We start from the raw sequence: 13,274 nt of genomic DNA, 5'->3' as shown, positions 1-13,274 counted from the left end.
ACAGCACAGTGCCTTTTATCTGTAGCATAAACTAAACTGAAGCAATATATATATATATATATATATATATATATATATATATGTACAGAATATGCACTTTTTCGAGCAGTAACTTGCTGCTAAATACAGTTTACTAGAAACTGCAGGGTATGATTAAGTGTATTTTTTTTATTGAAATGTCAAGAAATTGGCCATATGAAATGCCAGGGAAAAGAGAGACCAATTTCAAACTCTCAAAAGCCTCAAAGGAGCATTAAAGTTCATCCTCCCAGTCTGCAGAAAATACCACCTGCAACTACACCCACACAGCTTTAAAATCCTCGGTGAAGCATTAGCTAATGCTAAAAAAGAGCCCCAGATGAGTAGTAGGTTCTTACCTCTGGCGCGGTAAGAGACCACAGCGACAGTGAGGTGGATCTCTCCTGGGTGCATGTCTGGAGAGGAGCTGATGGAGTAGTAGCGAGGCTGCAGCAGGGGCAGCTGGGTGAGCAGCAGAGTGGAGGGCATCTGGATGGAGGGGAATTCCTCCAGCACCTCCACCAGTGTCGGATTGTTGTACCACTTCCACTCCTCGTACTCCTGCAAGCCCTGCGATGTCACGATGTCACGGAGAAAGACAGGGTGGGATATAAATACAGGTGGATCTTTGTAAGATGTATTTTATGTTTTGAGAAGTAGTTAAATTGTTGGGTCTCTGCAGATAAATATACTCTGTCACACCCTCCTAGTTGGTCATCAGTGGAAAACCCTGCAGAGTATACCTTTAAGCAAACAAAGTAGCTGCCGTGATGACAAAAATAAAGTGGGGGGTGGTTTCCTCTTTTAGATCTGTAAACATTTATGACTTGAGAGCGGGAGGCAGCCACAAGCAAAGCCATTCACAATTCACTGCCCAACTGTTTTTGTGTGTCATCACTGACATTTGGATGTGATGAATTCAGAGCACTGCCACTAGGCTGAAAGCCTTTGATATGTCCCCAACATTTCCTTTGTTCTCAAGCTGCTAATGAGCGACACAGCGCCTATTAAGAAGCCTTGTGTGGTCCCATTCTGAGCCTGAAGCACTGTATGAAGCCCTGTATGCACAATTAGCAAAATTCTGACAGCACTAGTACATTCTGGCTTGGGTTTTTCAACCTTGATACGCAGATGGGGTTGTGGGATTTGGGGGCTGGTATAGTTTGTTTATTTAAGCAGCCCAGTCAGCAGAAGAAGATGCTGGCATTGTACGTTTCTGCAAACAATAGATGCGTTACTTTTGTACATGTCATATGTGTTCATACGTGTTCAACAGTGTTTCAAAAGTGACATAGGTCTGATAACAAGTGTATGGGCTGACTTTGACACATAAGCAAGATGGTTGCCAATCTGCAGACCACTGCATTTCTAGCGGCAATTGTGCCAAAAAAATTGCCTGTTTTCCGCATGACATTGGGTGAAGTTTCTAGGAGCAAGTGTGCCACCAAAATGGGGTATTTTTTAGCAAGACATCTGCAGCATTTCCAGAGGTGACTGGGCTACCAAAAACGGGGCTTTTCAGCAAGACGTTGGTGGTATTTCCAAGAAGGCAGTATTTCAACGGACAATTGGGCCACAATAAAACTACCAAGACATTACCAAGACACTGGCAGCATTTTCAGCCCTGATGGTACCGCCAAAAATGGGTCTTTGCTAGCAAAGCATTTCCAGAGGGGATTGGGCTACCAAAATGAGGCTTTTTAGCAAGACATTGGTGGAATTTCCAGCTGCAATTGTGCCACCAAAATGGGGTGTTTTTTAGCAAGACATCTCCGGGATTTCCAGTGGCAACTGTGCCACCAACACCAAGTTTGATTTGGCAAGACATTGGCCATATTTTCAGCAACAATTGGGTGACCAAAACTGTTTATTTTAGCAAGACATCAATGGTATTTGGAGTGGCAATGGTGCCACCACATCATCTGTTTTTCACTGAGAAATTAGCGGTATTTTCAGCCCTGATTGTACCATCAAAACTGGGTGTTTTTGAGCAAAACATCTGCAGCATTTCCAGAGGGGACTGGGCTACCAAAACAGGGCTTTTTAGCAAGACGTTGGTGGCATTTCCAGCTACAATTGCGCCACCAACACTATTTTTTTTTTCTTTTTTTTTTTTTTGAGCAAGAGATTGGCTGTATTTCCAGCAACAATTGGGCAACCAAAACCATTTCTTTTTGCGACATTAGTGGTATTTGCAGTGGCGACCAATACTGGCTGTTTTTTACTGAAACACCTGCAGCATTTCCAGATTGGACTGGGCTACCAAAACAGGGCTTTTTAGCAAGACATTGGTGGCATTTTCAGCTGCAATTGTGCCACCAAAACCAAGCTTTTTTTCTAGCCAGATACATCAGTGGTATTTGCAGTGGCAACTATGCCACCAAAATGGACTATTCTTTGCCAAGACATTGGCGGCATTTCCAGCCCTGGTTGTGCCACCAATATTGAGTATCTCAAGCCAAAACATGATCTTTTTCTAACAATAACCTAAACATAATCACATGTTAACTGCTGCAATGTTGAATCTGTACTCTGTCCTTTTCATCAGTTCCTTCTTTAATGCAAAACAGAGCACAATAATAAAACAAACATGACAGCTTAACTTTCCTCTAATGCTTTATATGAGAAGAAAAGATACTTGGAGAAACTCCTGCTTTAGTCCTGGAATCAGCTTGATATTTAGGGCATTTAAAAATAAAAATGATCTGCAGTGCTGATTCTACTGTACTGTTTCTCCTCCTGAATTCAGAAGCCTTCCATCTTTTCCTTTTGCTTTGGTGACAATGATTCGATGTATGAGCATGAGTCACTGCTTGGCCTCAGCCAGCCTTTTCCACACATGACAAAAATGGAGAGTGAATTGTGGGAGGCACTGCAAGGGGGAATGGCTCCAGGTTAGAACGATCAGCGGCTTTAATTTGGCGCCAGCTCACCCCTGCTGTATGTACATATTTCCGTCAGTGCAAAGTGCATCAAATCGGCTTTCAGACATATCTCCCATATTTTGAGGGCAAACATGATGAATGTGTTGGTTATTGTTGTGCCTTAAACACATGCGACTTTTTATAGAAGTGTGCCTCAAAAAGTGTTCTAATACAAAGTGTACATATTTGGCTGTAAAATAGAAAAGCAGAGGGCGTATTTTTGGATAGCCTATGCACGTACAGTATAGTACATGGCAAATCCCTTATGTGTCTGGTCACGAACCGAGCTAAGCACTGAGTGCAGCAGCAGCTCAATAATTCTAAAGGTCAGTGTTATGGGTAACACCGAACGCTAAGTGAATTTACCTTACTTAGGATCTCTAGTTTCTTTTTCTGTTTTTCATTGGTTGCCAGAGCAGCAAACTGCTGCAGCAGCACAGGACTCGGTGGGGTGGTGATGTCCAGGAAGTACTGGAAGGCCTGGTAGATGGTGCAGGGAGGGATACGAGTCTCATTTGTCCAGTTACTGATAACACCTGCAGAAAACACAAAGGCACTGATTCATTATTTTACATTTAACATTTTTACATTAACAGTGAATCAAATGAAAGGGAGTGTTTTTTGCAGATCCAATCTGCTTTATGTGCTTATGATCCCGTGGGTCTATTACATAGTTAATATACGCAGGTGTGGGCACTCGAGGTCTGGTCTCCAAATTAAACTCCATGCTGGTAACTCTTAAACCGATGCCAATTAACAACACATGGAAAAACATTTATCATTTATTAACACAGGTATTAAATTGGACAGTCTGGTCCAATATATCAACTACTTCAAGAAACCCAAATCATCAGATAATACATTATAATTTATTTTAAGAACTCACTGAACATCTCGCAAAATAGTTCTGAAGAAAGCCAATCCTCAAATTTCATGCTGCACCCTCTGGACGTTTCTGGCACATTTTTGCATATGGTATGGGAATGTCCACACATTTTTAGATGTTGGATTTGTGCCTCCTCATGTCTGACAGAGATTATGTACTGCTCTGTACCATGCTGGCCATTGTTGTCATTTTATCGTTGAATGATGATTCTTTATTGAAATGTACACTTAAACAACCTTGAGTATGGCTGACGGGGCTGCTCTATGTTTGCAGGCTTTGCATTTGTTGCAGAGACAACAGTAGTTCACATGGTGCAAAAACATCTGACATGTACTTTTATCTTTATAGTTTGGCCCATGTACCATCCGCTCACATGGAGGGGGCGGAGTTTATGACCTATACTTGTGTGTCAGCTCTATGCAGAGCCTACACTGTAGCCAATGCACATGGGCAACGCCATTATGAGCATTTATACTTGTGCTGTGGTGTGTCTGTATCACTCTGCAGTTACACCTCCAAAACACTAGTCGGCAGCGAAATTTCTGTGAAGTGCTGTAACGTTTAGTTGGTTTGAAACACACCCAAAACACACATTAAACACACATTAAATATGACTTAATAATGACAATTTCAAACACAAGTACACAAATTTAGCTTCACAATAACTCGCAGCATTCACAGACAAAACAATTGTCTTTTGCTGGACACATTTTCCCCACAAATACAACATGCTAACGTTATTGGCATTTTACATTGTATAAATTAGCCTAGCGGCTAGCGGACATTAACTCATAAGGTTCATTGACAAAACAACTGCCATATACTAAACATGTCAGGCTACAGTGTAGGCTCTATGTCGACGCAGAGCTTACGCCGTAGGTATGGCGTCAATTTAATGCAGAAGTATAAATCCCGCATAAGGGTACTGGTATTTCTACTAGCATCATCATTTTTTAAACGATACCCAGTCCTATCCGATGATATGTCTACATAGTTTTGGACACATTTTTGAACATCGTTAAACTCGCTTGCTTATTATCTGTATATGTGTGTTTGAACAGTTAGTAAATGCTCTGACACACTGTATGATTTGTTCATGTGTAATTACATGTATCATCTATGGTCAAACCCATGTTATACTGTGTTATGAAGAATTCAGTACCTGTTAATGCAGCAATTTTAGACGATACGATATATTATTGTTGTTGAGGATTACGTTGCTCCACAGTCACAGTGAAAATCACACTTATGTTACCCAGTGTCGCCACAACTGTTTGCCAATATGCAGCTTCACTGAAACATTTCTGGGCACAGATACCTGTCTAAAGTGTGACTTCATGTTGAGGGAAGAGAGACTGTTTCTTATTCATGCTTTCATTTTGACATCCTGCCCAGACTCCAAACTCCAACCCTCCCTGTTGCACGCCTACCACATTCGTAAAGTAGCATGACGTTGCTAATAGCATCACCCACCTAGGGCAGTGTTCCTCTCCTCCAGGAACTCCACTTTCACTATCTGATTGACAGGTGGAGCATCCTCCAGTTTATCTATGAGAGCTGTCACCAGGTCCTCATGGTTGCCAGGGAAGATGCCCAGATGGTCGCCGGGATGATAGCTCAGCCTGTCGTGGTTGTTTGTGTGGAGCCGCACAAATATGGTGGAGCGACTGTAAAAGAGATCAGAGATTTAGGGAATAACGCTGCACCACTTTCAGTCTGTTCCATTTAGTTCACTCACCACAGTAAAGTGAATGAAGGCGGTGGATACCAGAGGAGTGCAGTAAATCAACTGAACATTATCTGACAAGTTTATCAAAACAGACAAATGTGTGACTAATGATTTTCCTGTTTAATGTGTCAGCGTATACTTACTTGGATTTGGGACTTTGCAAGTTTTGAGACTCTAGCATCTTTGCTCCGTAAACCCTCTTCTTGTGAATACTGTACAATGCTGTTGGCAGACAGGAGCAGAGATTCGTTTTCTTGAGAGACTGGTCTAAAAAAATCTGTTTATCTATGCATATGATCTGCTTTTATTAAGGCACAGTTCAACATTTTGATAAAAAATTATTTACTTGATTTCTTACAGGTGTTTGTATTATCAGTATAGTGAATGAACACGCTAAAAGAACATGTTCATTGAATGCAATCATTAGGGCTGTCCCCTAATAATCGGCCAAATGTTAGTCAACCAGAAAGGTCATTAGTAGGCAAGATTTCATTGGTCGCTTAGTCTCAGAAAAACAAACAAACAAACAAACAAAAAAGCACAAAACTCTATTAGGAGCTGTGCCTTGTCAAAATAAATAAACCTGTATGACTGGACCATGTGGGAATTTAATTTGAAAGGACAGACACAGGAAGTGTCCACGCTCAGCAGTCAGACAGGAGTCAGGTTAATTTCCAGGGCTGGTACCTGCGGTTATTCCACAGGCTAGTTAATAACATGTCGGGCAAATCGGGAAATCCAAAGTGTGGGATCATTTTGAGAAGGTGAAGGACGAACCCAAGGTGATATGTAAACTCATCTTCATTGGTCGACTACAAACATGACGTATCATCTGAAACATAGTAGCTACATGCCCATTAGCCCACAGTGTCATTAACAGGCGGCTCGCTCAGTGTGTGACGTGCACTTGTAGATAAAATATAGGCCTATATTAATGAAGGTTCATTAGTACGGTTTTGTATTTCTCTGTAATGTAGCACAGTGTTAACAATGTTACTGATACTATTCTTTCTCACACCTTCAACTCAAACCACCAAAATATATCATTTGATAATTAAATTAATATCGTAAACATGCGGGCGACTGCAGGCCCTAAATGACGACTATTGGTCGAGAAGGAAAATTCTTAGTTGGGGGCAACCCTAGTGCTCATACTGTTGGTGAAAGGTGAACTGAAGGCGTAAGTTTGAAACTTATCGACTAGAACATGAGCGCTGCTCACTCTCGAGATGATTAACAACGCTTGTTTTACAGCACCTGAGGATTTACAGTACAATGTTGGCATAGCCAGCGCTAATGGCACTTTAGACAATGCAGCTGCTGCTGAAGCCAGTTCATATTAATATTTGAAGGACTTTTACTAAAAAAATCATTGCAGATTCCAGTGAAAAACAAATCTCACGTTTTCATGCAAACTGTACCCACTAGGTCTAAAAAAAGCAAGTCAGAATATCAACCACATCGGCAACCAATATAAAACGACACACTGAGTTGAAGCATCTGACCATTTCTGTGACATATCTGTGAATAAATGAAGATCACAAGATTTTGTGAATTAAACTTTGAGCTAGTTCTTGTGAAGTGTGAAAGTGTGCAACACTGTCTATTATATTGTCCACCCCATGTATATCAATGATGGGAGGCTGAATAACAGAAACACCTGTCTGTATAATGCAGTATAGTTCAACTGTACTACAAACTGCATCCGGTGATTTGATAGATCTATAACCTTACCACCTCTCCACAGATACATCATGGTCACTTTTTGCTGCAGTGCTCATTAGCGCTTATTTTTACCTTTAACATCAAGACCGCAGGGTTATTATTATTTACCTTCTGTGAGGGCCGGGGCCTCGGCTGTGTACGTGAGGCGGAACTTGCTCTTCTTCCAGCTGCGGTCGTTGCTGATCAAAGAGTCGTTGGCCTTCTCGATGTTCACATCATCGCCAACACAGAACACGTCACATGCAGCCTTGACGTGTAACAACACAACCATGGGGAGAGAACACAAACATTATTCAAAGCGCCCCTCAACACTCGCACAAGAATAATAAAGAATTTGGGAAATGATCTCATGCACTCTAAGCAGCTCTGCCTCCACCTGCTCAAGGTCATGTGTAGCCAGACACCTTAAATGTGCTACCCTGACTGTCAGAGTAATTTTGATGGAAAGCTACTAAGTACATTTACTCAAGTACTGCACCGAAAGATCCAGTGTGTAGGATTCGGGGGATCTACTGGCACAAATATAAGTAGTATGTTTTCTTTATTGTATAATCACCGAAAAACAAGAATCAGACATTTATATCTACATAGGGAACAGGTCCTTGTCCATAGAGTCCACCACATTGCACCACCGTGTTTCTGCAGTAGTCCAGAACGGACAAACGAAACACTGGCTCTAGATTGGGCTGTTCCCATTTTTGGATCGGCCACCATAGTTAGCAGCCACACCACGAGAGTGTTGGAAAAAACACTTTTTTTGTGAAACTGCTTTATTTAGTGTTTTAACTGGTTTATATCACCGGGTCTGCACATTTTGGAGAGGAAGAGATCTCTATGGATAATTCGGCTCCCGGTAAACCTTCTGAACAATGAACGCTGAAGGAATTCTAACTGGTAGAAGTTTCAGCTGGTTGCAATGTGCAATCCTCACCACTAGATGCCCCCCCTAAATCTTACATACTGTTCCTTTTATGTTAGTTTATCCTCCCCTCTGAGGGAATAATTGTACTTTTTATCCAATTTAGTTTAATAATACAGGACTTAAACTTGCTAAAAACTGCCACTTTTAATTAAGTAAATGAGCTGAATACTTTCTCCACTACGGTTTTAAAGGGGTGAGTGGGCTGTCTGATTTAATGTATGCTGTTGTTGCACAGAAACAAGGGGACCATATTAATATCAAAACCATGCCTTAAAAAGTAATCCACATGCCAATTATGAATTAAAACTGTGTGTGTTGTTCCCACCACACACATCATTTTGATTGACAAAATGAACTAAAGCAGGCCCAAAGGGCCTCAGCCCAAGAAACAGACCTTAAAAACCTTCTTGGCCCAGGTTCTGAATGACTCCTCCTGGCCACACAGCTCATCTCCTTCCCCCATGCGTAGGATGCGCTCCCCCCCCAGCTCTTCAAACAGCGTGTCCACAGCGTGGGCAAAGGCGCAGAAGTGTGGGTAGGCCCTGGAGCCAAGGCCAAACACTGAGAACCTAAACAGAGGCAGAAACACACACATATGAGGACAGAGACAGAGATAGAGAGGCAGGTAGTGTTAAAAAAGCAAAACACAAACATAAGACATTCTCAAAGCACAGCAACCGAGCCCACGTTAGAAGCTTGCCCTTTCTTCCCTCTCGGAAAACACCAAAACAGCCGACATATTCACAAATACTTGGTTTATGGTTAGTTGGAAACAGGAAACTGTTGACTCTTCCACCAGAAGTCATTTCACCACACCTTTGCCGTGAAGCAGTCAACTCACATCACTTTGCACTTTGGACAAGATTTTTGTAGGCTCCTCCTCTTGAACTGGTCAGCAAACCATCCACTGCAATAACATTTGCCATCCCAAAAAATCTCATCAAATAAAAGTTAAATGTGGAGAGATTTTGTGGTTAAGCATGATGTCAGGCAGAAGTGAGACCAAGTCATTGTTTTGCAAGACACAAGTAAGGCCCAATTCCAATCCGATCCCTTACAGACTCACTGACTTATTCCACACACAAAGATATATCTATATATATCTATAGATAGATAGATAGATAGATAGATGTAGATATATATTCTTCGTGTGTGGAATATATGCTGACAATAACCGATAAATGATCACGCCCAGAGCCGCCAGTGTCAACAACATTTTGTAGAGAGGGGGTAAGTGCTGTCCCATTCCTATTTGTAGCATCCAGAGCCCTTTCAGACTCTCACACTCAATCGCTTACAGCTGACGTCAGTTAAGTCAGTGAGGGTTCAGGGCTTGAGTCTTTAGGGGCCGGATTGGAATTGGGCCTAAGTCTCAAGTCTCAGCACTCAAGCCCTAAGCCAATCCCAAGTCAGTTCCTGAGTCCTAATCTTTGAGTTTCCAGACTTAAACAAAGGAGCTATATGCAAGAAATCTAAAGCAAATAGTCGTAAAATCATCCTAATATGTCACAGAGACTAAGGAATAATGTTCATATAACATACTGATCTCACCGACAACAATAGTACAGTCAGAATATTCGCATTTAAAAAACATTGTTACGGTCTGCAAATCATGTTTGTTTTAAATTTGTGTTTTGGCCTGTTGCGCCACCCACCGCCGTCTACCAGTCACGCAGTCAGTAGAGTCTCAGCATCAGTTACAGTTACGACTGAGCTACAGCAGCGTGGCAAGCAGCATTAGCAGTGTCCCGGTACATAGCATTAGCAGCTGGCTTCTCCTCAGCTGTATCCCGGCAGCAGCGTTAGCAGTGTCCCGGTACATAGCATTAGCAGCCGGCTTCTCCTCAGCTGTATCCCGGCAGCAGCATCAGCAGCAGAGAAGCCAGACTTGCTCAAACGGTCCGCTGGAAAACCGAGGAAGATCAAGGACGCGGCGACGCGGCCCTGCCACGGCAGCTGCCAGTGGGCAAACAAATCAGTCTCCAGTGTGCTGCTGTCCAGCAACCTCGAATCTGTAGGGGAGGGGGGGCGGACACGACTCGCGGCAGTATTTTGAATTTGAGTGCAGTAACCGTTTTGGCCACATTCTTACATACAGCGCCTTTAAACAAGTCACAATGCGTTCTTCACCAAAATGTAATGCCATTTTAGCATTCATTCATTTTCTTTAACACTTACCCTGTTAGGGGTCGCAGGGGGGCTGGAGCCTATCCTGGCTAATATTGGGTGAGAGGCAGGGTACACCCTGGACAGGTCACCAGACTATCACAGGGCTGACACATAGAGACAGACAACCATTCACACTCACATTCTCACCTACGGACAATTTAGAGTCACCAATTAACCTGCATGTCTTTGGACTGTGGGAGGAAGCTGGAGCACCTGGAGAAAACCCACGCTGACACAGTGAGAACATGCAAACTCCACACAGAAGGGCTCCCCTACCCAAAGGTTCGAACCAGGAACCTTTTTGCTGTGAGGCTACAATGCTAACTACTGCACCACTATGCCTCAATTCCAACAATAGAGCATTAATACATCAAATTTATAAAAATTTAGATTTATTTTGACTTGCATGTTTTTATTTTTATTTTACCTTTGGTGTCATTTTTTCCATGTGGTGCTCAGTAATGTAATGTTAGTGGTCCTCTCCTGCAGCTTGACTGGATGATGTCAGATTAGTCTAAAGTGGCTCTGGGGAATTAAGTATCGATGACTAGCGTTAACATCAGTTCATTTTTTTGGAAATGAGGGGAATTGTATTTATAAGTGTCACATTTTTTCAATAACATACTTTCTAATCTTTTGGATTGGGGGATGGTATTAACTATTTTCAAGTCAAACAGCGCGAGTCCAACTGAAGTCACAAGTCATTGGTATTAACATCCAGGTCAAGTTGCAAGTTGGTCTTGATTTTGTCCAGTCTAAAGTCATCAAATTTGAGTCCATGTCCAAGTCATGTGACTCGTCTTCTGATGTCAGGCATGTATCAAACTGGGATTAACTGAAAAGTGAATGTTTTTCCAGCATGAAGTCTACCTGTAACCATTGTTTCAGCAGCATTTCAAAGACTGTAATGACTAGAATTTCAGTGTGAAGCATGTCCTAGCTTCCTGATGACTTTATTGACATTGCCATTTTTTATGATTTAAACGTCTTTTCACAAGCAAATCAAAACATTGTTGCTTATTGGGTGGGAAAGTGTAATAACAGTGATTTGATTTTCTGTGGTTTGGTTTACCTGACATTAGCGAGAGGTCCGGTGCTCTCAAAATTAATCTTGGCTTCTGGCTCGTCACTGGAGGACTTGCGAGTGTCAGAGTAGGATGACACGCTATTGAAACGGACCTTGTAGCTCCTGGACAGGAGATGAATACAAAGAGATGGATGTCTTACTCAACAAAAAACTGACATGCACAGATAAAAACACGGGCAGGTTGAGGGACTAAACTCACTTCCTATCTTCTGTGTTGGATGTCGGGTGGCGCATCTCCATTAAGGCACCTCCAAATTTCTGCAGTGACCAAAAAATGGCTGTTGCTAATCTGTGCATTTGTCTGTGCTTAATTAGCTACACTGTTGAAATATGACATGCTGAACATACCTCTCCATTTTCAGGTGGATCGCCATTGCCGAATGTGCTGGTCACCACCAACACCAGCGTCTCATGCTCCAGGTCCACCACATCATATTCATCCATTGACATGACCTGCAAGTGTCCCAGAAAGAAAGCATCATGCTGAGTGAGTCTTGGCCTCCGCTTCCAGGATGCAGTCTTAATCTTGCTCTCCTAGACACACACTCCACACGACAGATGACTCGAGCGTGTAAATTAAGGCTGAACACACAGCCGTTGGCAGAAGAGGAGGAGGTTGTAATGACCACTCTGTCCTCGCCTCTAACGAGATGATAATATGCTGCTGCTGCACAGCGAGCATCCATGATGCATACCACTCAACATGAACGTGTTTGTCTGCCACGGGATTCACTTGTATTTCACACACACACACACACACACACACACACACACACACACACAAAGACACAACCAAAGGCGTGAAGAGGAAACAGGCTTTAGCCCCAAGACAGCAAGGATTTGCCCCAAGTGCTCGCATCTGTCCTGAGATCCTTCTACAGACACCCACTCTCAGTGACACATCCGCACACTGGCATGCACACATCTCTTCTTGTATGATTGATCACACTGGGAAAACAGGAAGGCAACATAAGATATGACCTGGAGGAAGAGCACACAGTGTATGATTGAGAGCAGCATGTTTAGCATTTTTTTCTCTCGACATTTTTCTAAACAGATTTGCACAGCCAGGGGTGCTTCAGGATCTTGTCTTAAAGTGCTACACTGCTCAACGCTTCGGTGGTTAAATCTTGCCTCCGACCCGCGGCACTTTCCTGCATGAGAGAAGAAGAAAATGTGACAAAAGGCACACTTTCTTCTCCTGCCCTCTCGTTGCCTGTACTCAGCTGGCATCTGCTTGGCTTCGTCAGACACGTAGCGAGAGAGAAGGGGGTGGGGTGGGGGGGGGTATAAGCATGTCTTTGAATTCCTCCTTTTTCAATTAGACGTCTACACTATGACACATAGGCTCGCGTTCGACTTTCGGATAAGATGATGCAAGGTGGGAGCAAGCGTACCTTTGCGTCAAAAGCGTGCTTGAAGATTTCACACAGAGTTTTGGCATAATCTTGCGATTTGCCTGTCTCTGTGGCAAACAGTATGGTGGCTTTCACCCTCTTGGCCATGGCCTGGCCCATGAGCTTGGCCGAGAACTTCACAGCCCTGCAGAGGCGAAGAGAGACAGATAGGGAAAATTCAATCAAGGACCGGTGATTTGATGACACAGTTTGCAACCTTTTATCTTCCGCCATGACCAGAAGACTCCCTCATGTCGATACGTCTGATAAGACATTTGATATTGAGTGCCGTGTGGTTCACTTCAGCAGGCGTCAGACATCATGTCAAAGTAGGGGATAGATGACAATCGTGATTACCTAGCTTGTCATATCCTCAAGGCAATTATATTAATAGCAGAACATGAGCGGGCAGGAGTG

At 42.9% G+C, this 13,274-nt stretch overlaps 1 protein-coding gene across 2 annotated transcripts in view; it reads right to left on the bottom strand.

Annotated features, from left to right (window-relative positions):
* Window positions 1–13,274, bottom strand: part of nos1 (nitric oxide synthase 1 (neuronal)) — a 61,071-nt gene that overhangs the window by 11,258 nt on the left and 36,539 nt on the right. Inside the window, exons 14-24 of one of the 2 annotated variants that reach the window (XM_078170546.1) lie at window positions 12,858–13,002; window positions 11,809–11,913; window positions 11,660–11,718; window positions 11,446–11,562; window positions 9,046–9,111; window positions 8,599–8,773; window positions 7,391–7,529; window positions 5,701–5,779; window positions 5,302–5,495; window positions 3,309–3,478; window positions 378–588 (exon numbers count right to left, since the gene is read on the bottom strand). In XM_078170546.1, coding sequence (XP_078026672.1) covers window positions 378–588; window positions 3,309–3,478; window positions 5,302–5,495; window positions 5,701–5,779; window positions 7,391–7,529; window positions 8,599–8,773; window positions 9,046–9,111; window positions 11,446–11,562; window positions 11,660–11,718; window positions 11,809–11,913; window positions 12,858–13,002 — 1,460 coding nt within the window. The remainder of the gene's footprint in view (window positions 1–377; window positions 589–3,308; window positions 3,479–5,301; window positions 5,496–5,700; window positions 5,780–7,390; window positions 7,530–8,598; window positions 8,774–9,045; window positions 9,112–11,445; window positions 11,563–11,659; window positions 11,719–11,808; window positions 11,914–12,857; window positions 13,003–13,274) is intronic. The other variant, XM_033620149.2, reaches the window with a different exon arrangement.

This window comes from Epinephelus lanceolatus, chromosome 9 (genome assembly GCF_041903045.1).
Source record: "Epinephelus lanceolatus isolate andai-2023 chromosome 9, ASM4190304v1, whole genome shotgun sequence".
Classification (NCBI taxonomy): Eukaryota; Metazoa; Chordata; class Actinopteri; order Perciformes; family Serranidae; genus Epinephelus; species Epinephelus lanceolatus.
Note: the sequence above shows the minus strand (reverse complement) of the source record. Positions and strands in the feature narration are given on the sequence as shown.